General features: G+C 37.3%; 3 protein-coding genes across 3 annotated transcripts; 1 reads left to right on the top strand and 2 right to left on the bottom strand.

Annotated features, from left to right (window-relative positions):
- Positions 1–1851: 1851 nt before the first annotated feature.
- LOC131779940 (large ribosomal subunit protein uL16) lies at positions 1852–5220 on the bottom strand. Its single transcript, XM_059096556.2, has 5 exons — positions 5120–5220; positions 4636–4694; positions 3860–4106; positions 2944–3106; positions 1852–2056 (listed from the first exon to the last, which is right to left on the bottom strand). The coding sequence occupies exons 1-5, from the start codon at positions 5140–5142 to the stop codon at positions 1901–1903; spliced, it is 648 nt and encodes a 215-aa protein (XP_058952539.1). The 5' UTR covers positions 5143–5220; the 3' UTR covers positions 1852–1900.
- A 4539-nt stretch (positions 5221–9759) lies between these two features.
- On the bottom strand, positions 9760–16660 carry LOC131779943 (testis-expressed protein 47). Its single transcript, XM_059096559.2, has 10 exons — positions 16526–16660; positions 16289–16361; positions 15446–15549; positions 14972–15033; positions 14468–14510; positions 13848–13946; positions 13188–13247; positions 12095–12158; positions 11706–11801; positions 9760–9879 (listed from the first exon to the last, which is right to left on the bottom strand). The coding sequence occupies exons 1-10, from the start codon at positions 16622–16624 to the stop codon at positions 9836–9838; spliced, it is 744 nt and encodes a 247-aa protein (XP_058952542.1). The 5' UTR covers positions 16625–16660; the 3' UTR covers positions 9760–9835.
- Positions 16661–16702: 42 nt separating this feature from the next.
- Positions 16703–24571, top strand: LOC131779942 (clusterin-associated protein 1). The gene is made up of 13 exons (XM_059096558.2): positions 16703–16777; positions 16900–17011; positions 17952–18036; positions 18891–19016; positions 19280–19330; positions 19965–20060; positions 20424–20507; positions 21140–21273; positions 21784–21841; positions 22247–22330; positions 22879–23029; positions 24155–24213; positions 24351–24571. Exons 1-13 carry the CDS (start codon positions 16756–16758, stop codon positions 24507–24509), a joined length of 1221 nt encoding a protein of 406 aa, XP_058952541.1. The 5' UTR covers positions 16703–16755; the 3' UTR covers positions 24510–24571.
- The last annotated feature ends 850 nt before the right edge of the window (positions 24572–25421 follow it).

Genomic DNA, 25421 nt, shown 5'->3' with positions numbered 1-25421 from the left:
CACAATAAGTAACACAGTAGTGTACACCAAATAAGTTTATTTAGGCAAGCCTGCCGAGAACCAACCCGAGGCATATATAGCCCAGGGAATGCATACATACATATATTTGCAACTGATATACCATATACAATCCTGATATACAGTCAATTCCTTACACATTACAAAAAAAAGGTATACATTACTAACATGCAAACTTCACTAAGTCTGGATTAACAGAGATGGGCAACCGCTTACAAGGACATAACTACGGTTATATAGAGGCCAGAAAAAACCTGCCAGAAAAAACCCCTTTGGGGAAAAAACATGACAGGAAATCTGGGTAGGAACCATGGCCCAAACTCAGAGCAGTTGGCAGCCCATCCTACGAGGCTTCACAGCTAAAGAAAATATGTTTTCAAACTAAAATAAATTTGTCATCAGCCAGAGGTGAACGGTTGGTTCTGAGGCCTAGATGGACATCACGTGCTATACTTTCCCTTATATACCACTGCATCATTACCCATGATGCTCGGGCCTAAGGCCCAGGCCTTGTCGTATCTCGTGCCGACAAAATATTTATTTCTGCCTTATTCGCAGACTCATTCGTCAGAAATACCATTATTTGCGCAATGATATTAAAAGGTGATTTAAAAGGCTTCCAAGAAAACTTTGAAACATTTTTTTAAAAGGATCGGATACCGCCCGCTGTGAGCGGGCCGGATGGGGAAAATACTGCCCGCTCTTGGAACCAATCAGATTGCAGGATTTGTAGAATACCGCCCGCTCACGAACTGAGAAAAAAAAATAAAAGTTGTTCTTTTCAGTTCGAAGAACTAGTAAGAATACAATCAAGGGCGGTCAATTGTCACCCCGACAGGGAAAAAAGAACAATTATCGAACCAACTGGTGACTATCTGAAAAATATCAGTATGCGCTCGACAAGGGCGTTTCAGGGCAAGTTTAATCTACAATGGTTTTTTTTCTGTCTAATCCAGTAATTTACAAAGATTCAAGAACAAATGTAAACAAGTGTATGACTATCTGCAGCACGTAGGAAAACTTTATCGTGCAACATTGTTGGACGGTGTCATGAAGGAGCCGGCCAAACTATCGTCAACGCCATACCGTACGCGCTCAATATCCTGCTATAACAAAATTTTAACAAAAATTGTACCATTCAGCATCATCCGCCGCCCGGTAACAACTCGCTACTGGGTTACCAAACGCGTACAGCACTCTAAGCGTCACTTTGTAGAATGCTACGATAGAGATACTATTGCCCGCTTGGTCGGTGTAAGATGGGAGGGACAGGGAGGTCGAGAAATGCAAGGTCAAAGAGGGGAAAACGAGAGAAGTTTGCAGGATCAACCCCCCCCCCCCCAACTCCCTTCCTCGTTAGCCCGTTGCGATGACTAACCCTTGCTGTGTGAAAATTTATGTTCACTCTACGGTTTCTCTGTCAAACAGGGTCTTGACTTTTAACATCTCATCTACATCTGAGTGCAATAGCACGGTTCACTTGAAACGCTTTCAACCTCCAACATAGATTAACTTTCTCATTGAGATTAAATACTCCATGTGTATGTCTGTAGGGTCATAAAAAAATGTCAGTGAAGGACCTTGCAAAACGGGTGATTTATACTGACTCCTTCTTTAGGGTTTGCAAAAACCTGTGGGGCTATTTTTATTGCTCCTCTAGAAGTGTGTCTGATGCTACATTGAAGGAATACAATTTTTAAAATCAATTCTTACTACAACGGGTGCCAGCCTGTAACCAAACAGTATAAACCCGTTGAAAGCCTACCTGCCCACCCCTGACAATCAAGCTAGTATGCTTCCTGGTATTTAAATAAGAGCAAAAAACAACTGCTGTATAATTAACATGGAGTTTTAATTTCTGTTATTCACATGTTTGCACAAGTTAGGCTGCATGCTGTTTCTTCCAGGCAGCAAGGGGACCGTGATCTGCCATGTACTTTGCAATTACTCCATCTGGTATAAGCTTGCCAGAAGCACGCCACTCCTCATAAACTTCACGATCAAACTTGGTGAATCCCCACTTCTTAGACACATATATCTATATAGGAAAAAAATTGTCTATGTTTAGAGTTTATTTAACTTTGATAACAATATTAGAGCTGTTCAGAGAGCCACCTTGATCAAGTGCTCAATTTCTGTCAACTTTCAACACCCAGACATTGCTTTTAGATTGCTCTAGGACAATTTTAGAAGATGGCACAGTTTTGATAATGTTTTTGCTTTATTTAAGATTTTATCAAATGTTAACACTTGAGTGAAAAGTTATTATTTACAAGCCTGATCTCAACCAAGTAACAAAAAGAGATGACCTTCAACTGTCATAGCACTTTTAAACTGATATCAACAGATGACTGTAAATATGTGAAAATCATATATGTGAACTAGAGTTGAAGAAACAAATATGGAAGTGATCCTCACAGCTATGAATATGTATGAATAAGTAGTGGTGAAAATTAGGCCCCCAAACAAATTTGGGCTTGTACAGGATTTGAAACCATGACCTGCACCAGTATTGCAGAGGTCATGGGTTCAATCCCCTAGTAGCCTGATTTTTTTTAAAGGCCATATTTTCACTACTACTTAAGTTGTGTTCATAACTGCAAGGATTGCTTTCATATTCATTTGATATCAACAGTTTTTTCAACTCAACATAGAAGAGTCATATGAGTTAAGCCACCCCTACATGATGTTGGTTTTTCTGCATCTTCAAGGCTCTTAGGCTTCAAGATTTATTTTTTTTCAACACTGCAAAGTGCATTTTAACTGAACATAATTCATGGTACCATTAAATACTTGTATTGGAAATGTGGCTGGTAATTGCTTGAATTCAGAGCTTGTCAAAGGGGAATTGTAATCTTCTCATAACCTGTCATTTCCTAGCCAAGAGGGCCTGCTAAATGTGGAAATGTCTAAAAATTATTTTACCTTTTGCCTTCCTGGAAACTTGAACTTGGCTCTTCTTAAGGCTTCAATGGCAGCTGCCTTGTTACCATCCTTTGTTCTCAAAGACATGATGACTTGGCCTATGTTGACGCGTGCCACAGTGCCTTGAGGCTTCCCAAAGGCACCACGCATACCTGTCTGGAGCCTAGAAAAAGAACCACACCAAGACTTGTAACTGAAGCTATGTTTGTTACAACTACTTAAAACAAATGATTACTGCTGGTTGCTAATGAAACAAAAAAAAATTAAGTGTTGATGTTTTGAATTAGAAGGCCACTATCTTAATTATTCCCAAGAAAAAAAATTACTGCATTTCTCTCCTCCTCAAGTTTCTAACATTACAAATCAGTTAGGTCAGAAATTAAGACTAGATCAATATACAATGACCTCCACTAAAATTTTTGTTTGCTTAAGCTGGTTGGAAAAGGAACCATCGATAAATGAGATTTATCACAGTCACTTGCTGAGCAACTTGAAAACTTGCACATGAAGACATTTTTCGCTTTTAATTGTTCAAGGCATAAAAAAATTATTTGACTTGAAAGCCCCATCAAAGTACTGATATTTCCTAAGTTTTAACCAACTGTCATAATGGTCTCTGAAAGAGTTATAAGGTCTGTTATAATGCAACTTGAGAAACATGCCTGAGAATGAATGAAAAGTCAAAAAGGGGAACTTAGGATACTTAAGAAACCTGCATCCAAATTCCTACACCCAAAACCAAACAACAGCACAACCTGCATTTCCATGCCAAGGGCTTTAATTTAAAATTTGGCTTGGTAGGTACTGCCACTATTTAAGTTAGTTTTGTTCAGGGGCCAGCATGAAATCAAGAAAAATATATCATTTCATTTTCTTGCTGCCAACAGACGCATATCTTAAAAGTAATCAGACTTACCTATCAGCTCCAGCACACGACAACATCTTATTGATCCTGATAACATGGAATGGATGCAGCCTCATGCGCAAATGAAAAGAATCCTTTCCACAGTTCTTCACCATGTATTTGTTACAGCAGATACGTGCTGCTTCCAGGGCTTCACTAGACAGTTGTTCATACTCATCTGACACCATGTGGATACACAATGGAAGCTCATCTACACGGGCTTTTTTGCGACCCAAGTCATAAATTCTAATCTTGGCATCTACATGAAAAATGATTTACAAAAAAGTTATGAGCAGTCACTTCCCTATAATGAAAGAATGGTTTTTTCACAATTGTGAAGACAAAGACATGAATGAAAAATATATTCAACTAAGTTTTATCTAAATAATTTGGTTTTATCAACTGAATTGAAAATGTAAACTGGCCACCATAAAGCTAATGAACAGCTCATGCTTGAAACATCATCTCAAGAAATTATCTACAGTGACCAATTTACAATACCAACTCAGTTTATAAAACCATTTTATTTTGTAATACCCTTCCCCACCCCCACGGACCCAGCACCAAAGTTTCTTAAGAAACTTACCCCCTTTATTCAAGTTTTACTTGGGCTATGTTGTTGGAATATGAATGGATCTTCAGAGTTCTTTGCAAGTGTTTTGTTTGAGGTAAAAAAATGTTTTCCCAATTAGTTGACGGAATTCAAAGCACTGCTCACTGGGATGCCCATAGACTAGGGCGTTTTAAAGTTGAATTATATTCAGCAAAACATGGAAGAGACTTCTTACCTGGGACACCACGGCAAAAGCGTGACTTAGGATATGGTTTGTTCTTGCAGTAGCGGTAACTAAAAAAGGGAAAATTATCATTAAGAAATGGGAAGCCCATAAAACAGGAATATAACTTGGCAAAAGCAGTAGTAATGTGAATCAGCTAGTGTAATAAACACATTTTGAGTTGTAATATAGTAGCATACATAAAATGTTCTTTTTTTAACCGCTTGTTAGAATAATTATGATGACAAAACTTGAGAAGATAACGTCTGTTGATAAGAAACTCACAGCTCACAGGTCTAAAAAGCTAAGATACTTCAGAGTTCTGTATTACCACTTAAATTTCACGTTTTCTCATAAGTCTACTCAAACCAAAGCAACAGTCTTCCTATTAACAGTAGCTCGATCATTCACATAAGCAAAGGTATGTCAAGTCATGGAGATCACAAGTAGGCCTCAATATTACACACAAAAACTTAAAATGCAAACGCAAACTTACCAACGGGCCGGCCTCCGTCCCATTTTGACTGCTCTGGTAGGTGTATAAGAGAAAATGATGCAAGGTTATTTTACTACTTATAAGGTTACAACCATGATTTTGCAAAGTCACAATGAATTCGGATTTTAAAGTCCAAATAGGACATAAGCCATTGAATAGCACCGCGAATAAAAATGAGTTCGGTCACTTCAGAAATAAATTTGAAGTATCACTGTTGAGAACAACAACAACGAAGTAAAATATTACAGATTTCAGTTTCGTTGTAGACGAACGACATGAGCAAGCAAAACAACGGATTACTGGCTTTTAATGTGACACTTTTTTAAAATGAGAAGATAAGGGGAGGGAATGATAGTTAAACTTGGTTTACGATCAATTTTGATTAAACGAAAGCTAACGATGCTCTTTGATGCCACAAGATATTTTCAACAAACTTTCAGCGAAATGAATCTCACTCACCAAAACGATGGAAAAGGATGAAATAAAGTGCGATGTCCCGTATGTTGAGAAGCGTGATCCCGCTGATACAAGACTGCGTATGTGGGCTCATTTTTTGCTACTCCTTTCCAGGTTTTCGAGTAACCTCATCCTCAAATGCAAAGATGAGGTATCGTATTTATTCGATTAAACGCCGAGTTACCATACAACTGTTTACAAGAAACGAACTGGATTTTAATTAAACGCCGCCATCGAAATAACGCCGCACTAGAATCACAAAAAATATAATAAACTCCACGGCGTTTAATCGAATAAATACGGTAACTTTCAAAGGAACTGTGATGCTGTATCGATCGGAGCAGTAATCAGTTCATTTGGTTTTATCACCTGAGTCGATAATGTAAATTGGCCATCGTAAGGAGTTTCTAGAGCTGACGTTTCAGGCGTTAGGCCTTCGTCAGAGCGAATAAGAACCATTCACTCTGACGAAAAGCTGACACTCGAAACATTAATTTTAGACCAATTCACATTGTAACCTCATCCTCCAAGAAATATTTCGTCAAAACCACTAACTAAACCACGGGAAAGATTGGGGAGAATTATGAAAAGTCTACCAACAAAAGTGAGGGCACAGTGATGCAGTGAGGAGTTATTGCCATGAAACAATAACCTGTGAAAGAGATGTAGTGTTTGCAAGGTTCTAAAGACTGTTCTTCAACATTTACAGCAAGAAGATTATTCAAGCCGGGACTTGTACAAGAAATACTTCATCTTTAATATATATATATATATATATATATATATATATATATATATATATATATATATATGTATATATATATATATATATATATATGTATATATATATATATATATGTATATATATATATATGTATATATATATATATGTATATATATATTTATTTATTTATGTATAATTCTATCATTTAGTAGCCTTCCTTAGTAACAACGAGAATTTACATCGGCGGTGTTATTTTTGATTTAAGGAAAAGTCGAACCTGTATTGAGCGTGAAACTCTTTACGGTGGCCAATTTACGCTATCAGCTGAGTTGATGTTAAAAAATACCCTGTATTAAGCGGTACAGGTTTCACAGACCAGGAGTATTAAAAAAACCGATAAAAAAACATCATGTTTAGCCATAATTGACTGCTTAATTTTCAAAACCTCGCCAAAAGTTTTATTTGAGAGACGCCGCTATTTGGAAAACTCTGCAACCCGACTACACACGCGTTTGGCCACAGAGCTCAATCCAAATGATGAAACCCGCAGGTCAGATTTATTGTGACACGTTTCAGCGGTAGATAGGCAATTTTTAGTGAATTCGTTGGAAAATGGGGACAGGACACAATTTTCACTCCAACGGAAGGGACCGAAAGAAGCAACATGACTTTGAGACCGAAGTTATGATAATAGTCACTTCTTAATTGGCACCAAAAAGAAGGCCTCAGTTCTAAAGGCCGACAGCATCCAAGATGGCGGAGGAAGGTGATAACTGTTCGTTCAGTTGTGATGGATTATTTTTTGAAGTCATTACTTCATTCGCTACCGTAACCCTTATTTCACTAGTTTTGAATCAGTCTTTTCCTCGAGGCTTTGTAAGCTGTAGTCTCGTTTTGTCTCAGATTGTTCATAAAAAAACCGAAAACGAAATCCGAGCTTCAGTTAGTGAAGGGAATGAATTCACCCTTTGGTATGCGTTTGAATTTTTATGCTGTTGGTGTTAAAAACTCGATGAACTAATCAAAAATTTCCTTGAACCTGGATAGCCATTGATTTTGGCATAAAGCGTGTTTCACTTCAAAGTGCAAGAATATGATTTACGGTTTCTGTGATTTTGTTGTCACGATCGTTGTTTGTGCTGATTGTATTAAATGAGCTGTTAATAAAACATGGAAATCTTTTTGTCATTCTTGTGAAGGAGAAATAAAAGAAATATTGTTGGAGGTACAGCAACTTTTAGAGAGGTTGCACTACTGAAGTGCCCCACCAAAGAGACAAAATTGGGCAGAAAGGCAAACACTCTTGACTGAAAGCTGGGAAGAGCCACGGTTAAAGATTTTTTAAAAAATTACTGGAAACCACTTTTGCTGTTCCTGAAAATGTCATGTGTAGAAGACGCTTAGATAAAGCTGCAGTTGTCAGATGTGTCCCACTACGGTATCCCCCATGCACGCAGATAAAAGAACTTGAGCAGAAATCCTTTTCTCTTGAGCAAAGAGCGAAAGTAAGACAACTTATAATTGCAAAGACATTCCATGTGAACATAGCCCGTACCTATGCTACCCCACAAAAAATAATCTGAACGGTACCAGTTGAAGCACGTGGATTGCGTTCGAAGCATACGGCTCTCACCAAACAGTTTTGTTATACTCCCTGAATATCTTAATTAAAGGTAACCTCTTTGGCTCACAAAGCTTTGTTGCACCAGTCCAATATTACAACTACTTCTCCCCTCCACCGTGTCCTTTATATTCTTTGATTCACTGACTCGAAAAGAGACAAGACAAATGTTAAATTAGCCCACTGATCTTGAATAATTAACTCATGGCACCGAGCCGGCTGCTCCTGGAATATAGATCTTTACGTGCGCATGCCGTGAAGTTATGATATTCATTACTTTGGTGCCAGTTAGGAAGTGATGATTATCATAACTTTGGTCTGGAGATCATGTTGGAAGAAAGCTAGTGATTAAAATCTGTAGAAGTTATAGGTAGTTAATCGAGTGAGCCTGGGAACGATGAAGAAGCGCGCGCTAAACACTTGTCTACTGTGACGTATATATAATTTTATTACTCATTTGAGTCGAGTTATCTAACTTGGGCTTACATCCCACATGTGTATGGTATAAAAAAGCGAACTCCCTCAAAGAAAACCAAAGAGGTGAAGACTGAAAATTGAAGGTATGTCCGGATTCTAAATTCTAAGTTAACAAAGAAGGAAAAATTTTTACTCTGACAGTATGTAATCACGGTAAGGACCTTCGTTGAATACCTTTTGTAAATATTCAGTTATCAAGCTGCAAGTCACATACAAAAAAAAGCGAGGTACAGGTTATCTTGGAGGACAAAGAAGGGAAAATACTAGAACGTACGGGAGAGATGGAAGAGAAAATTTTGTCTCAAAATGTATTACAGCCTTTGATTTCGGAAGCAACGATCATTCAAGTTCAGTTGAACACTCAGCTCAGCTGAAGAAAAATAATTATCATTCCCCTTGAAACACTTAACTGTAAATCATTCAACGATCTATAGGCTTGGTTAGAAACTTTAGTAGAGAACACGAAGATAAACAGGAAACCTAAACAGTACATGGTTTGAACCCGGGGGTTGCATTTGATCTTGAAGTCTGATCGAACGGGTGAGCGTCCTCAGTGGCGACTGACGTTTCGACAACCTGAGCTATAGTCGTCATCAGACTATGATCAGAGTCAAGTGGAATACTTAAAAGGAGAGGGACTACATGTTTACCATCATACATTCCAGCGAATCCACTTCACAAACAATCTGCATATGGAATTGTGATAAACATCAAAAGGGTCATAGGGGAATGTTTTCATTTTACGGTTACTCGTGAATCCGAATTTTCAAACAGAGAAATCTGTATCAAGCGCATGGACGCGCTCTGAAGGTGGCAAGAGACTCCAAAACGCCTATTGAATATATTGGCAAAGGACCCAAAAACCAACTTTCCTCTTCACAGTTAAACTAATTTCACCCATGAATTGACCAAAGAGTTGAACTTTAAAATAATGGGTATGGCATAACAATCGCTATTATCATGCTAATGTTATGGGGAAATCTCGTTAAACAGGTTCCTTAATAAATTTTCCCATGACTTCAGAGTTTTCTTTTTTGAGATAAGGCTTCTTTGAAGTTTAATCAACTGAGAACTTAACGGCATCATAGTTATGAAATGGCTATATTTAATTTGTTAAAATTCTGAAGATTTGGGAAAATCTATTGCGAAATTTCCCAGACCAAGGTTGTTTATTAAGAAAGGCCATAGGTCGAGTCGTCAAATCACACACTTAAGGCCAATTCTCTTTAGATCAATTGTTCCCCAGGAATTAAAACTCGACCATTGCAGGGCAGTTTTTTAAAATCTTCACTCAACGGAAACCATGTTGTTAGCTGACAGTAAGTGACAGTCGTGATTTCATAGTACAGCACCATAAACTGCTTATCAAGCATGAAGATTTATTTACATATGACAATTTACAATGGTGCATTGACAAATAAATGCTTTATGTGTATTTCTAACTTAGAGGGAACAATCTAGTCTGCATGGGCCAGGCCAGTTCTGTTGAAGAAAAAAATTAAACCAGATGTTATGTAAAAAGTAATGTGATTTAGAGTAGTTTTACCAACAGCGGAGTTGGAGCTGTAGAGGAAGTCGTAAGGGCGCTTCCGACCAAGTGAAAACATAAAATCAGAACAGTTTAAAAGCGGGGCCATAAGCTAGACGGCATAGGAGTCAGAAGAATCAGAGCGGTCCTATCTTCTTCCTATGACTCCGATCTAGTGAAACTAAATTTTCAGATTTGCAAGCAGAAGCAGTAAAACCCAACCTGTCAAAGAACAATCGAGAGTAAGTTCTACAGAAACAGTGGTCGTACGTCGGTGAGGCTAAGGCTATTACAAGTTAAATTGGTTTCATCAAATGAGTCGATAATGTAAATTAGCCACCGTACAGAGTTTCTAAAGCTAACGTTTCAAGCGTGAGCCCTTCGTCAACCAGTTGACGAGCTCTCACTCCATTCGATGGATACGACTTTTAGGGCCTGTTTACATGGAGGTGGGGGACCCCAGGTAGGTGAGGTAACTCACCTAGCCGTGGTCGAAAAACGCGTTTACATGCAATCTTACAACCCCGGGGCACTAGGGTGAGGTTTCTTGAGGTGGTTGTTGCACTTGCAATTAAGGAGTTTGAGCGGAGGCGTCCCAAGCTCACATCTCGAAAAAGACGAAAGATTAATTCTCGAACACATGTATTTATTCATGAAAGCGTCACGCGTCGTGTTTCGCGAGGAACCGTTGACTTAATGCGTTATACGGAATAGTTTGGGAAACCAAATATGATCGATTTATAACGCTAAATATTCCGAAATGTGAACATTTTACACTCCTTGTGTGTCCGTTGCGGTTTCTGGTGATTTCTGCCATGAGACGGCTAGGAAATGTGCAAAATTTTAAAACATACATATTTCGCTTTTGAGCTTTTTGCTATGAACGCGACCCCGGCTAGGCGGGTTACCCCACCTTGACACATTTACATGGCAAATTGTCACCCCGGCTGACAGGGTTACCCTACCCTACAGGGTTACCCTACCCTACCCTACCTAGCAGACTGAGCAACCCGCCTAGGCGGGTCACCCCACCTATCATGTAAACGTGATCAAAATAAAGTAAGAAACTATATGGACAGGCGGGTTACCCCACCTAGGCAGGTTACCTCACCTACCTGGGCTTCCCCACCTCCAGGTAAACAGGCCCTTAATGATAAAGTTTCATACATCACAAGCGATGGAGTCTGACAAGCGACAGTGGTACTCTACAACTGATTCCGCCGCTTTGATTTTCTAGTAATTGTGTCGCTCTTTCACGTTTCCAGTATAACGACTCCGACGTTACTGAGAATCAGCCACAACGTATAACAAACAACCAAGAAACAAAGTTTCGAGGGCAACTCTGACATTCTAGGGCAATTTTCAAGATATGGGCATGTCCCCACAATATACAACTACGAGAGAACGAGTTCGACCATTTCATAAGCCTCATTTTTAAAACTAGCAGCTGAAATCACAGATCTCTGACGAAAGTCCAATTTGGTAGCCTGTTCCAGGTGTTCAGTTTGTAAAACGAAGCGTAATAGTAAATGAAGCGATAGTAGTGGCTGGGTGTAAAATTGAGGGAGGTTTGACATGACCCGAACCACCTTTCTTCACTTAGCCGCTGAACGCCCGGAACAGGCCGTTCAATTGGTTGATCCCATCTCAAGCGGATGAGGAGCATTAACCCAAAGACTTCATTACATGAGCGCATACATCTCAGGCAACTAAATTTTTTCCATTTCGTTTGTTAGTTTCAAACAAGATAAAAGTAATAACTCAGCTCATGTTGCCTTACCACTCTCCAATGTGATGTCAACTGGTGTTGTATATCTTTTCAGGTACTGTGAAGGTGTGTTGAGGTCTTGTGAGCCCAAAGTGTACTCAATCAGATCTGACAAAGGAAGCAGGTCCTTAAGAAAATAATACTAAAACCACTGATATGTTCCCAGAAATCTTCTGTTTTCTGTGTGTTCTTGCCTTAGATAAGAGAGACTACTTTACAAGTATACAAGTTATAAGTAAGTCTCTCGCTAACTTCTTTCAAAATAGAACAAGATGTGACAGACTATTCATGGGCTGCGAACTGATGATCGTCAGGTATCAGGGATGACATTTAGGAACCCTATGTCCAAGTTTTATAGCTCAAAACTTACAGACACCCACATTTGGCACCCGTTTAATTACCTTGTCTTACTAACAGGTCTGGTACTTTTTCAGGTAACTGGTCCATGGTATTAGTTAAGCTGATCTACAAGTGAAACAACAAGTGATGACTCAGCTGACAGTCAACAAAAACCACTGGAAATAATTTACTGTATAGTAAGTTATAAGGTGAACTAAGATAAACTTGAAGAGTGCACAGTTAAAACAGGTGTCAGTAGCTTGCACAAACAAATGAATGATATAATACAATTCAGAAATATCCTTGTAGTCTATGGGAAGGATGTCAACATCCAACCACCATCATGACAGATGTCAGAATGTGCCAACATGACTGCAAACAACACTTTTAAACAAGTTTCTCTCCTATCAAGTCCATAAAGTCTGCATGGGTACATAATTTTTGAACAAATTTACACACAAGCCTTATTCACTGTACATTTTCTTAAAAAATTTGCCAACTGATTGTTATTTTTGGTTGATATTCCTTAGATCTTCATGATTGAAAAATTCTTTCTCTTAAAAATTCATCTACTCTCATACAATCCTGCATAATGCATTTCAAGTGGGTGCAAAGGGAACAGAAAAATTATCATGTTCATCTGTGTTCAATATAACTTTTCTATCCCTGGTGCTCATTCCCTTTCCCCTATCCTGTGCCTTTAACAATAAAAAACTCTAGTCTGCATTATAAGCTGTATATCATGGATTGTTTTGGTACAAATGAATCTAGTCAATCAGTGAAAGAGGTCACTGCTGTAAATGAATCATTCCTTTTCCCCACACCATAATAAGGTACTTAAACAAAAACCAAAATTTAAATTTTGAAATGGGAGGAGGCTTGCAGAAAAATAAAGCCAGACTGTCCTATCAATGTGTGGCAGAATAGAACTCCAAAGGTCTTTTTGCACTTTAGTCATGCACTTTCTTTATTCTAGTACAGGGGTCATGGAGTGTGCAGATCACAGATCATAGGTTCTGACTTCTTTTAGGGGATTCAAAATTCAGTGGACATATTCCTTGAGAAGTATATGGTAGCATTGATAGTAATTTCCTTTCTTTCTGCATGTAGCTTCTAGAAGGACTATTGATGATGCTCTATATTAAATATTCCAACCTTTGGTAGTTTAGCCAAATATTCTGCTAGCTTAATGATAAGTGTTAATGCCTCTGTGACCTGAAAAGATAAAAAGGTTAAAAGGCAAATGAGACCTACGCTGCTGTAATTTATGTCATAAATAAACTTCACAGGTATCTTCATTAATCTGACTGCAGGTACTTCTCATTGATGGATACCTATGAATTGGTACTTTTTGTCCTGTGCATTTATGAACACCCATCATTGAGTACCATCTGCCTAAAGGTAACTTCCAATTCTACAGGTACCTTCTATAAATGATGAATTACTAAATATGTTGAATATTTCTGCCCACCAATGGTTACCCACTGTATAAATCAGGACTCGTTGCTTGATAAACAGTAAACTCAACGGAACTTTAATCTGGAAGAAAGCAATGCTACATGGCCATATTGTCAAACGGACAACAACAACTCGAGCACATGGTCGAACTTAATGTTGATTGGCTGATCCAGACACATCCACTGATGGCCATTATCTCTAGATGTACAATTGTCACACAATATCATACTGCTGATAAGGGAGAACCTTCTATAGATACATGGACAGATAACTTCCATAAGTTGAAGTTAACACTTGGCATGAAGTCAGCTTACTACCAGCCAGGTATTTTTAATGAAAATGATTTCTATAACTAACCACAACATCGATAGGTTCATTAGTGGTGAATTCCTGCATCCTTGACACAGCAAGATTGAGAGTTCTAAAACTCCATTGTCCAAAGAGACGATTGTTGAGCTTTGATGGGTTAAGGTTACTTTACCTAACTGCCTACCATATAAGAACCTCCATTTCCTATTTACTGTTTGTATAAGTACTGAGTTCTCACACAGTATTACATTTACAAATTAACACCCCATATTTATCATTTGCCAAAATCTTTCAACCCTTTTTATGACAGTTAGCCATAGACTTGATAACCACACAGCTCTAAATTGCCTTTCATGATAATTTTGCAGCTGTTAAGAATGGCTGAAATAATTTGAGTTCCTGCAAGAAGAACCCTACATGATAGTGACCCTAAAAATTAATTTCAGTGACCTTCAATTTAGTGAAAAGTCAGGAAGTGACTAATTGCCACTTTTTATTTTTATTCTTACAAATTGTCTACTATTTAGCAACCTTTTGATTGAGACATTTCTCTCTCTGTTATTTCTAAGTAAAAACAAAAAAACTAACCAATCTTCAAAATAAAATTTGCCAAAAGTTTTCAAACTGAATGCTGTCTAATTCTGTAATTATATGATGTAAAAGGATACATCACCAGTACACACAAGTAGTTTTGTATTCAACAGCATGCCACTGCAAATAACCCAATAACATGATTTTCACTAAATGAATAGTCTATTGGACAGTTGGTTGCTTGGTTGCCAAGCCTTTCAACAGGAGTGAGGCTAACGGTGACCTTGTTATAATACAAATGTTGCTGCTTTTCAAATGTAAATTTTTTTTTTATCATAAAAACAAGATACTGGTCTCTATCACAACAAGGTCGCCTTCAGCCTCACTCAAAGGCTTGGTAACTAAGTACACAACTGTAAAATTGCCTACTGGAAACTGAAAAAGAAGGACTTCTGTCCTTTCCTTGCACACATGCAACTGCAGAAATTTTCTCAGTCACTTCTCTTTCAAAATCTGTCTGTAAGCAAATATTTTCACCAGTTTAATATGTTAATTTACAGATAGTATATTTTGTTTTGTAGTTAATAATCTATTTTGTGACTCAAGTGTTAATGCAGAGGTCAGATTTTTTTCAACTGTACCTGGCACTTTGTTCATCCTCCTCTAACTCTTTGATAACCTTCAGGAGCATGTTATAGGAAGTCTGCAAAATCAATATTTTCCTTGTTTAAATTTTTCAAACCAGTTTGAGTAACTAGAACTATATGAAATAAAAATAATTCTTTATTAACATAGAATACATACCAAACACTTAACAAGTCATTGCACCCAAAAGACAGAGGTGTTTAAGAGAGCAATGTCATAATACCGGTGAGCCCCTTTGCCACATTGATTTTCATTCAACTGACTTAACATTATTAACATATCCATTTTCAGGGTTAAATTTATATAGAAACACCCCTTTGGACTCTAGTTCATTCCAAAGTAAAAATAAAGGAGAAACTTTATCTATCATACATGCAAATGTAACATTTAGTGTATCAATTTTTTATCTATATAAGTTGAAATACAACATTATCTCCTTTGAATTCAAGGAATTTGAGACATGCTCTCACCTCTACAACATGAATGATATGAACAGGATATATCAAAAGCAGTCCTGTCACTGCCTCTCCATGCACTTGTGTTTGAAGTTCCTTAAAAACTCTTTCATAGTGAGCTTAAAATGATAAGAGAATAAAATAAAGATTTCAAGGTTACAAATAAGGCATGAAGAAGTTATATCAAATAGCATTTTTTTTTTTTCCCATTAGGGTTCCATCATCTGATTGACAACTGTTTGCCTTATCACAACACAAAGTATGTCTATGCATCATACAAAGTTGTAACCAATTCAATGTAAAACATAAAAGTATCAGAGATATTCATTCATTAAAATAATTAGCAATCATCAATATCCTGAACTGTAAGTTAAGAGAGTGTGTACATTTTTTACTATTCTTGAAAATTTGCTTCTTTTAAACTGTTTTGTTCTTTTTCCCTTTGTTCTCTATTAATATGATTATTTTTGATGCACAAACTAGAAAATGAAACAAAAACATCTAAGAAGAAATAAACTATTGTCAAATGAGTGATTTTCTTCCTGTTTTTTTTTTTTTAAAGAAAAAGGCTTTGAATTTTATTATCCGTTTAAATAGTCATCCAATGCTCTTTCTGCTTGATTGCCATAAATCAATTAAAAGAAGGACTGTAAACATTCAGTTGACAAACATCTACTAGCTAATTCCATGCGAGTCAAGCTTAAGCGAGAAAACTAATTAATATTTCTTGCTTAAGTGAGGCTTTAAATTTTGTTACTTTGGTGTGGCAAACTTTCCAATAAGACCTGATTAGTTTGTTGTTAATTAACAATGATAAGATAGGTAAACTAAAATATTACTTTAAAACTAAATAACCACCTCCAATTTCTTTCCTGTCACTAACATCCTGGCGGATTTTAGACACATAGACTAGTCGGTGAACAAGTTGTTTCTAAAAATAAATTTGGGAAATAAGTTAGCTCGCTTTTCCTATTACCTGCATGAATTGGAAGGAAAATATTACATTGAGGGTTCAAATCGATCTAAAATGAACAAATTGTTTGCCTCGGAATTCCAAGAGAAAAATTAACATCGTATACATTTTAAGCTATTTACCTTGTTTTGAGCCCTTGTTCGCTCTAGAATGAGATCAAATAAAGATAGCCTTCCTGCATCGAACACCGAATCTTCGTCACCTCCAGGACTTGCCGCCATCTTTATTTCACTTTTTTCATCCTGTTTCCATAGGGACCATGTAAACAAATACTCCTTAAGTATTCCAGCGGTGTCCCAGAAAGCATGCGCGACTGGGTCAATCAAGAAAAATAGAAGTTACGAATACAAAAATGTCGTATAGAGACTTGAGAAGTAAGTGAAAATCGGTAGTATTTATTGTTTTTTGAAAGTTTTGAGGTTATACTTCTCACCTGCATTTAAATTTTGCCTGTTCTGGTATGATCTAAATGAAAATAATGGTTGTGTTTTCGCAGATTTCACTGAAATGATGCGTGCCTTGGGTTACCCTCGGCTGATATCCATGGAGAACTTTCGTTCTCCAAACTTTGCTTTGGTTGCTGAAGTCTTGATGTGGCTTGTCAAGAGGTCAAGTAACTATTTTTTTAATTACCCTACAAAAAACAGTTAAACGTCGAGAGAAGGTGGCCAACCAAGCGAAAATAAATTGAACCTGTAAGATTTCAGGTTTATAGGTGATTATAATTAATTCAACGCCACTTAATCGGACAAAGATGAAACGTGAAGGTTTAACTGTTATGCAAAATGAATTTTGGCAACATTTCTGCCGAGATCCTTACTTAATTAGTCTTTGGATAACGAAAATACTGGCGAAAACAGTAGATTGCCTTCGGCACTACAACTTTGTTTTGGGGTCGTATGGAAATCCTTCCCCAACTGAGTTTTTATAGATTTCTACATGAAATAAACGAAGAAGCTCTTAGATTTGTTACCTTTCAAGAGTGTAGTACATATAGCCCTAAATATTTGCTCTAAAAGATAAATACTGTTTGTCTATTATGATTGTTATGTGTAATAGTGTGGTTTGATTGTCCAGTAAGTGTGGTCATGAGAAGGACTGTTTTCGGTAGTGGTGACTGACGTTTTGACAACCTGACTGGAAGTCATCATCAGAGTCAAGGAAATAGTTGCTGTCAGTTGAATGTGCTTAGTCCAGTTTGCATAAATTGATTGGTCAGTTTTGCTGTGATGTTATTGGCTGTAAGACTCAAGTAGCATAGATTGGTAGTAATTGGTTGGTCTCAATCCGTTAGTGAAGTTAGGTCTTTCTGTTTGGTTTGTTTGTAATGTTAATGTTGTGAATGAGTCCTTTGTATGGTGCCTGTAGTGGACCACTGCCTGCACCATACAAACGACTGCTGGCAGTGGTCTACTGCTGGCAGTGGTCTACTGCCGGCAGTCGGGAGTGGGGGAGTGAATATTAAGTTACTCATCTAATGCCAAAGAATGTCACATAGTGTAATGATATGATTATGGGCTAAAAATTTATCTGGCATGTTATATATAGGTATGACCCCAATGTGGAATTACCCATGGATGTTGATACTGAACAGGACAGAGTGCTGTTCATTAAATCAGTGGCTCAATTTATGGTATGTTTGACATCATCAGTCTCCAGAAAGTTTTATAAATTTTTATGCCAATCAGTTTTATGAAGTACTGTGAGAGTGGTAGAGGGGTCTATATGTGATGCACGAATTTTACAGAAATCCAAGGTAAGGTGAGATTTTAAGAGTTCCCTTTTGGCTTAATGATAAGCAAAATATACTTTAAAGCACATGTGATGTGTGAATTTTTCTAAAATTGCTATGAGAATTATGATCAGGACTCCTCCTTTTCCGCCCTCTACAGTGTATACCATGTAATTATTACTCTGTTTGTTGACTAAGAGGAATCTAAAACTAGTGCTGAAGTGCAGACATAATAAATACTCCTAACACTGTACTCATAACTGTTATAATCATAATAATCATTACTAATAAAATTGAAGATAGAAATAAGAAAGATAGTGTATGAACCCCTCAAGAAATGGGGAATTTCACTTAAAATGATAAACACCTCTGAGATGTTAAGATTGATTTTGAAGTTTCCCAAGAATTAACAGAGGTGAGGTGCTAACCTTTTCAAGCACTGCTTACAATAGGGTACTTATTAAGTATTATCAATGAGTTGATAAAGTAAATTAGCCACCTCAAAGAATTTAAAAGCAGATGTTTCAAGTGTCAGCCCTTCCTCAGAGCCATTTGCTCTGATAAAGGCTTACACTCAAAACTTCAGTTTTTTTAAAACTCTTTATGGTGACTAATTTACGTTATCAACTTGTTGATAATGCTAAGTTACCCTGTTATATTTTCCCACCAATGCAGCACCACAGTTTCTTTAGAAATTTACCCCCTTTATCCACTGCTCACAATAGTCACCTGATCTCTTTCTCATACAATATTAGGCAACCAAAGCCCATATTAAGCTAAACACCAAGAAGCTATATGGTGCAGATGGATATGCTGTGAAGGAATTACTCAAAGTTACATCTGTCCTGTACAGTGCAATGAAGACTAATGCTGGAAATGAGGTAGCCTTAAAAGTTATTTACTTAACTCTATTTTATGTTTTTGCTTCAAATAAATCCAGGTTTAATGAGGTTAGTGAGGTTTGAGCATTGTTGAAATGTGCCTATGTTTGTTCCCATTTCAGATTCCCACTTTTCTTTCAGGAGTAAACAGTGACAATGCCGTCTTTAAGTTAATACAGTGTAAACATGTAGCCCTTTCCTAGTAGAAAACAGTAGTTTAAGATGTTATAAAAAAACTATAACATTTTGTTTCTTGTTTTTAGGCTGCTGAAGAGTCCAATGTCAATTCCTTGACATTTGATATATCATCAAGAGTAAGTGACCAGAGTTTGGAGTTTAACAGACTCAAGTGTTAAAGATGAAAAGTATTTTGGGCAGGAAAATTGCTATCTGTTGGAATGATGGCACAATACATTTTTTTAACTCCTTAACACAAAGCTTCCATGTTCCTGCAGGTCTGTTCAGTGCTATATCACAGATGATGATAAAATTTAGTTAAAATCAGAAAAGTAGCACTCAAGATGCAGCCAAGTGTCTCACTGATGTTCTTACCATATTTGATGTCATCAACTTGTGATTTATTATTTTATAGAACCATGGCATTGTGGAATCTATTTGTTTTATGTAATAATGGAGCAAAAAATTGTTAATGGTAATGTCATCAATGAGTGTGTTGTCCAGTAGATCATGAGTAAGAACCTGCCAAATGTGTGCATAATTCAGCTCATCAAGACATACAATTCCAATGGATATCATTAATTTATTCAATGGATGATTTTCATCAACCTATCATTTAAACAACCATAGCAACTTTTAAATTGGAAACTTATGTGTTATGTTGACGAATGATGAGCATTAGATTAAATAGTGTTCAAGGCCAACTATATTTTGTCTCATTGATTATGCAATACATGGGTAGGCTTGAGAACCATTCATGTTTCTTTTCAGATAACTGATTTAAAGGCATCTCGCCAGCTTGCATCTGAGATAACATCAAGGGGAGCTGCACTTTATGATTTGCTTGGTAAAGAAGTGGAATTAAGGGTAAGTCAGTAATTATTTTTATGGTGTATTTGACCATTAAGTTTAGTTTTGAGGGTGAAATCAGAATGCAACTTGATCTGTGAGTCCCTCAGGTATATCTTTAGAATTTACTCTTGCAAGGGCATCTTCAACAGTGAAAATGTGAATGTTTTAGGATCAGAGATAGGATGTTGATTCAGATCTTTTAAGGATTTTAAGAGTCTTCCCAGTTTAACTTTCAAGAACTCTCAAAAATTTTACAGATCACTAAATGAATGTGTGATCTGGCAAAGTCTTTTAATATCATTCAAGGTCCCATTAGCTTCATTTCTCCATCATGATAACTTCAATTCCTTGGCTTACTTGGCTTTGTTTAAATATCAGGAACTAAGAACAAATGCTATAGCCAAGCCTCTTGAATTAAATGAGCTGGAAAGCGGTATCAAGAAGAGTGTTGCTGCAGTCAAGGTACTGATGAATCAGAGATCATTAGGGTACTTTTTTCTATTTTTTAGCTTTCCAAGACATTGTTTCACTAAGTATAACTCCTGCCTAACTGAGAATTTCTCCCAGTGTGGTGGTATGTTTTATAAGTTAAGGAAAATTTTGAAATATTTTCAAGCTTATAGGAGGTGCACCTGTTTGTATGTTCTCCCATTGTTAGGAATGATGATAATGAAAACAAAAATAAGCATATGAGTTGTTTTGTACTTTGCTATTTCAATTGAATTTTGCTCTATTTGAGAAAGTATATTTGAGTAAATTTATTAGAAAAACTGAAGGCTTATTTTTTGGAAGAGTGGATCATGCAAGGAGAGTGGAGGTATGCTTTGGGGGGAGGGGGGGAGAGGAGGGAGTGATCTTAGCCATCCACAGAGTGCTTTCTGGAGCCCATTCATGCAACCAGTAACTTTATTTATAACATTTTAATGTTCAACTACTGGGGAATCATTACAGGAGAATACTAAGTTCCCCCCTCGATTAAGTGCCCTCCTTCTAATAAGCACCCCTCCCACTTTTAGCTGAAATTTTAAGTAAGCATTTGGTTGCTTATTGGAGGAAATGTGCTACATTCCAAATCCCTTCCATTCTTATTGAAGGATGACATAAAGAAGACCAATCAAATGTTGGACAATATTGCTTCTGATGAAGCTAATCTGGAAGCTAAAATAGACAAGAAAAAACAAGAACTGGAGAGGAACCAGAAAAGACTGCGAAGTTTAGAAACTGTCAGGTACAGTTGTTCCCTCTTTAAAATTCAAGAATTGGGCAGTCCATGTGAGGATCAGATTATTAGATGATAAAAGCTGTATGCTGTTTTGTTTGCTGTCTTTTATTTTTATGTTTGAACCTCTTATGTTTGGGTTCAATATTATTCTGGCTCTAAATTCTCTTGTCCTTAATTTAATATGTGGATGTGGTATTGTAAATTGTCTGATAATGTGCTTAAACCAAAAATCTGAAAGAAAATTTTTAAAGAACTTGGATGAAATCAAACCATGACAAATACTCAAAATTACAAAAACAAACAAAGGGTCCATGGTAAACCATTGAGAGGTTTTTTGTACTTGATTTAAGTCTTTGCTATATTTCTATGATAAGTTCATGTCCCATTGTTAGAAGTGCAATCATTCTATCAGGCTTTTAATTGGTTCAGCAATCTCTAATTGACAAGCTGATATTTTATGAAGAAAAGGTTTTTTTGAAAATAAATTAAGTAGCTACTCTTTTCCAATCTCTGTAGGCCAGCATACATGGACGAGTATGAAAAACTTGAAGAGGAACTCAAAAAAGTATATGAGGTGATTATGTTACTCTTGATTGTTGGCAAGTTTGTTACATTAAAATAACCACTCCTTTTTGTCCCGAACTAAGATCAATATTCACTAAACAAACTGAATTGATAAAGCAATGCTAATTACCCACAAAGAATCCTCTACATTCAGTAGCTTAGTGTTGTTTGATTTGACATCTTTAGTGTAATCTTTGAGCAATGACATCATCCTTGCAAGAATAAGCAGAAGGAAGCCCAAAACAATTCAGGCTTGGACAGGATTTGAAACCCTGCCTCTCAGATACTAGGTGAATGCTACCTAACCGAATGAGCTACAAAGCCAGATGTTGGGAGCCAGCCAAATTTTAGAAGGTTCTTCTTTCTCATAAGGGAATCTGATCACAGTTTTTTAATGAAATAAATTTCATTTCAGACTTTCATGGAAAAGCATCGCAATTTAGCTTACATGGAGCAACTACTGGAAGACATTAACAGGGCTGAGAGAGACAGATTTGAGGTTAAAAAAAGCATATAATTACTGTTGATTTTAAACTGTTGTAGTTTTTTTCAGTTTACTGTTTGATTTAGGCCCACGTAATTCCTCAGCTGTAAAGTTGAGGAGGCAAGCATTTTAATTTGCTTTTGATTGGTCAAACAAACAAATCTTTGTTCAAATCAGAGGAGCATTTGAAAGTTAGTGTAGCCAATTAATCCATTCACTCTGTAGATCTCATTAGTAATTTTCCTTACTGTCTACCATACATTTCTTGCAATGTTAGCTTAGAGAATTTGGTATTAGATCAACTAAAAATCCCCCTGTTGATATTTTTCTTTATTGTCATCACTTGTCTGCTTGAGTATAGTATTGATATTGTAAGGAGAAATTCTGTTGTGGTCACTCATGGGAGTTTAAGGCTAAAACAAGGTGATGTTTGACTTTTGCTTATTCATGATCCTTTAGATTGCATAACCAACCAACAGTAGCCCAAAGTTACATGAAGGCAAATCAGAATGTGCCATTAATTTTTCTGTGTTGTTTATGAAATTATTTTCACTTTCTTTTAGGAGTCTGAAGCAACAATCAGAAACATGCAAACTGCAGACCATGGCCAAGGGATTGACGCTGGAGATGAACTGGGAGATTTGGATGGTGGTGACGATGATGATGAAATTGTTGTTGAGGCGAACAATACAAGACAGGCTACCAGACCACAAGGTGAATGACTGTCATCAGTGACACAAATTTCCCACTATGTGTTTGTGGCTAACTATTAATTGTTATTGTTGACATGAGACAAAAAAAGCTATGAGGGTTATATACTAAGCTCTGAAAGTTGCATATCTATCTAACATCTCGGTCTGAATCATTTCGATAAAGCTAAATGAAATGTTAAACGACGCATTTGTGGTATTTCTTCGCTTTCATGGCCTCCGGTCAAAAGTTATTTCGCAGAAAGACGCTACAAATGGCCCACAAGGACGGAAAAATATCACAAATTCATAACCCTCATAGATTTTGTTCGTCTCATGTCAACAATTTTTAACACGAACACATTTTATAGTATGGTCTTCCTGTGATCATACAACAGATGTCAAGCACGTGACGTGATGTCTCTAAGCGCTGGAAATTTCAACTGATAAGCGCGGGAGAAGGAGAATTACCTCGTACCCCGCTGAGTAGATTAATTTCTTATTGGTTTAGACAAAGGTTACCATGGCATGCTGTGCAGTGTTATCCCAACCTACTTCATTGAGTTTGGGCCTTTCCGCATCCGCGAAAAACTATTTTGTTCAGACAAATTTGCTGTCACCACCAACATTTTAAGAGTGCGAATGGTTTATCACGACTTGACAAATTTTGGCCAAAAAGCGGACAAACCTTCAAACGCGCCGCCGATAAAATTTTTCCTGGGTAAACACTGAACAAAAGCGACTGAGTGTACAAAACCATGCTAAACTTATTGATCATGTCTCGTGGAAGCTACAACCAGCGTGTAATTGAACTAAAATCAGTTTAATAGAAAGGAAAAAATGTCTTTCGTTTCAAACCTCGGGGATTCTAAAATGTTGAAAACGAATTAGGGTAAATCCTGGAAATTGGACGTGGAATCCTTTGGCAACTATGCTGGCCGGTCCTAGGAACAGATCAGGCGCTGACGGAATTTGACGGCTTTGAAATTTTGAAAGCGGATGCAACAGACGAAACAAAAATTAGTGATGATAAAATTTTTCCTTTGATTTTGTCGGGACAATTCTAGTTTTGTCCGCTAGTGGGGAAAGGCCCTTACTTACAATGTGTAGTTTACGTCTGGATAATGTTTTTGTTTTGTTGTCTTTTCAGCTGCCGAAGCTGGTGGTCGAGTCTTCGGTTCCATGGGAGGAGGGCTTGATTCTGATGAAGTGAGATCTTTTCGTTGTTGTTGTTTTGCCATGAACTTTCCTTCATAGATTGATTGTCACATCGAGCCTTCTCCAACTTTCATTTTACGTCGGCTCAGCCTCAGTTGTTCATAAATTTTTTTTTATGTCTTTTTCAGGATGAAAGTGGTTCACTTTCTTCAGGAGAGAGCGACATTGGTGTTGATGACGATGAAGACGAACTTCTCGATGATGACGATATGGAAGATGGCCGCGGGGAAGGACGGGACGACGGCTCTCAGGCTAACAGTCTTAATGACAGTGATAATGACTTCTAAACTAACTAAAGAAAGCTTGTATATAGTTTGACGTCAAATAAAGACGTTACGTGAAACCCAAAGTAGTTACCATTTTGCCTTTACCTGTTGCTCAAGACATTCAAGACGGTGTCACTGGAACGTTACTGATCATTTTTAAGACAGACCTTATACTTATGAAACTTTCAAAGAACTGGAAAGAAAAGATGTGCTTGTCTCATTATTCCAGAACTTTGATCCGATGAATCCGAAGGTCTGAGGCTAGATTACTTTGGGGACTCATTAAATTTTTCTTGTCACACGCGGGTGATAGGACGATGATTGAACATATTTTCTCCAAATCAATGCGGAGCTCGAAATTTACCGTCTTACTTAAGCTATTATTTATGCACGAGACCATTTCGACTCGACATTGATGATCTTAACGGTATTTAGGACGTGTTACAGATAAGAACCTAATCTCCTACCCAGATCCTACCGCAAACTTGTGACTGAAATGTAACTGCTTGGCCGAGGAAGGTCTGGGCAAGAAACTGTTGTGAACCTTGCCTAGGCCGAACTCTTCTTAGAGACTCAATATGACTCATAGCGCATCGGAGCGCAGACTCTGAAGGTCCGAGGATGGATTTAGAGAAAATAAATGGAAATTAGAAGTTACAGAACCCTCCTTAAGAACAGAGTTAAAGTTCCGCCCTGCACAATTTGCCTCGATTGGTCTTTCTCGAAAAGGACTTATTGTGGCTTCCACTATCTTCCTCATGTGACTGCTTATAGGTAGTTAACCTGGACGTCACAGCGAAGAGAACATATACGTATGTATTAGATTACCCCCACCCCTTACTAGGGTGGGCTAGAAATCACAGCCAATCGTCTTATTTGCTACCTAACTCTGTCTGATTTACTCCAACCAAAATGAGTTTGTAATAACACTGG

The sequence above is a fragment of the Pocillopora verrucosa genome, chromosome 8, assembly GCF_036669915.1.
Source record: "Pocillopora verrucosa isolate sample1 chromosome 8, ASM3666991v2, whole genome shotgun sequence".
In the NCBI taxonomy this organism is placed as follows: Eukaryota; Metazoa; Cnidaria; class Anthozoa; order Scleractinia; family Pocilloporidae; genus Pocillopora; species Pocillopora verrucosa.
This window is presented reverse-complemented; position numbering and strand designations above follow the sequence as displayed.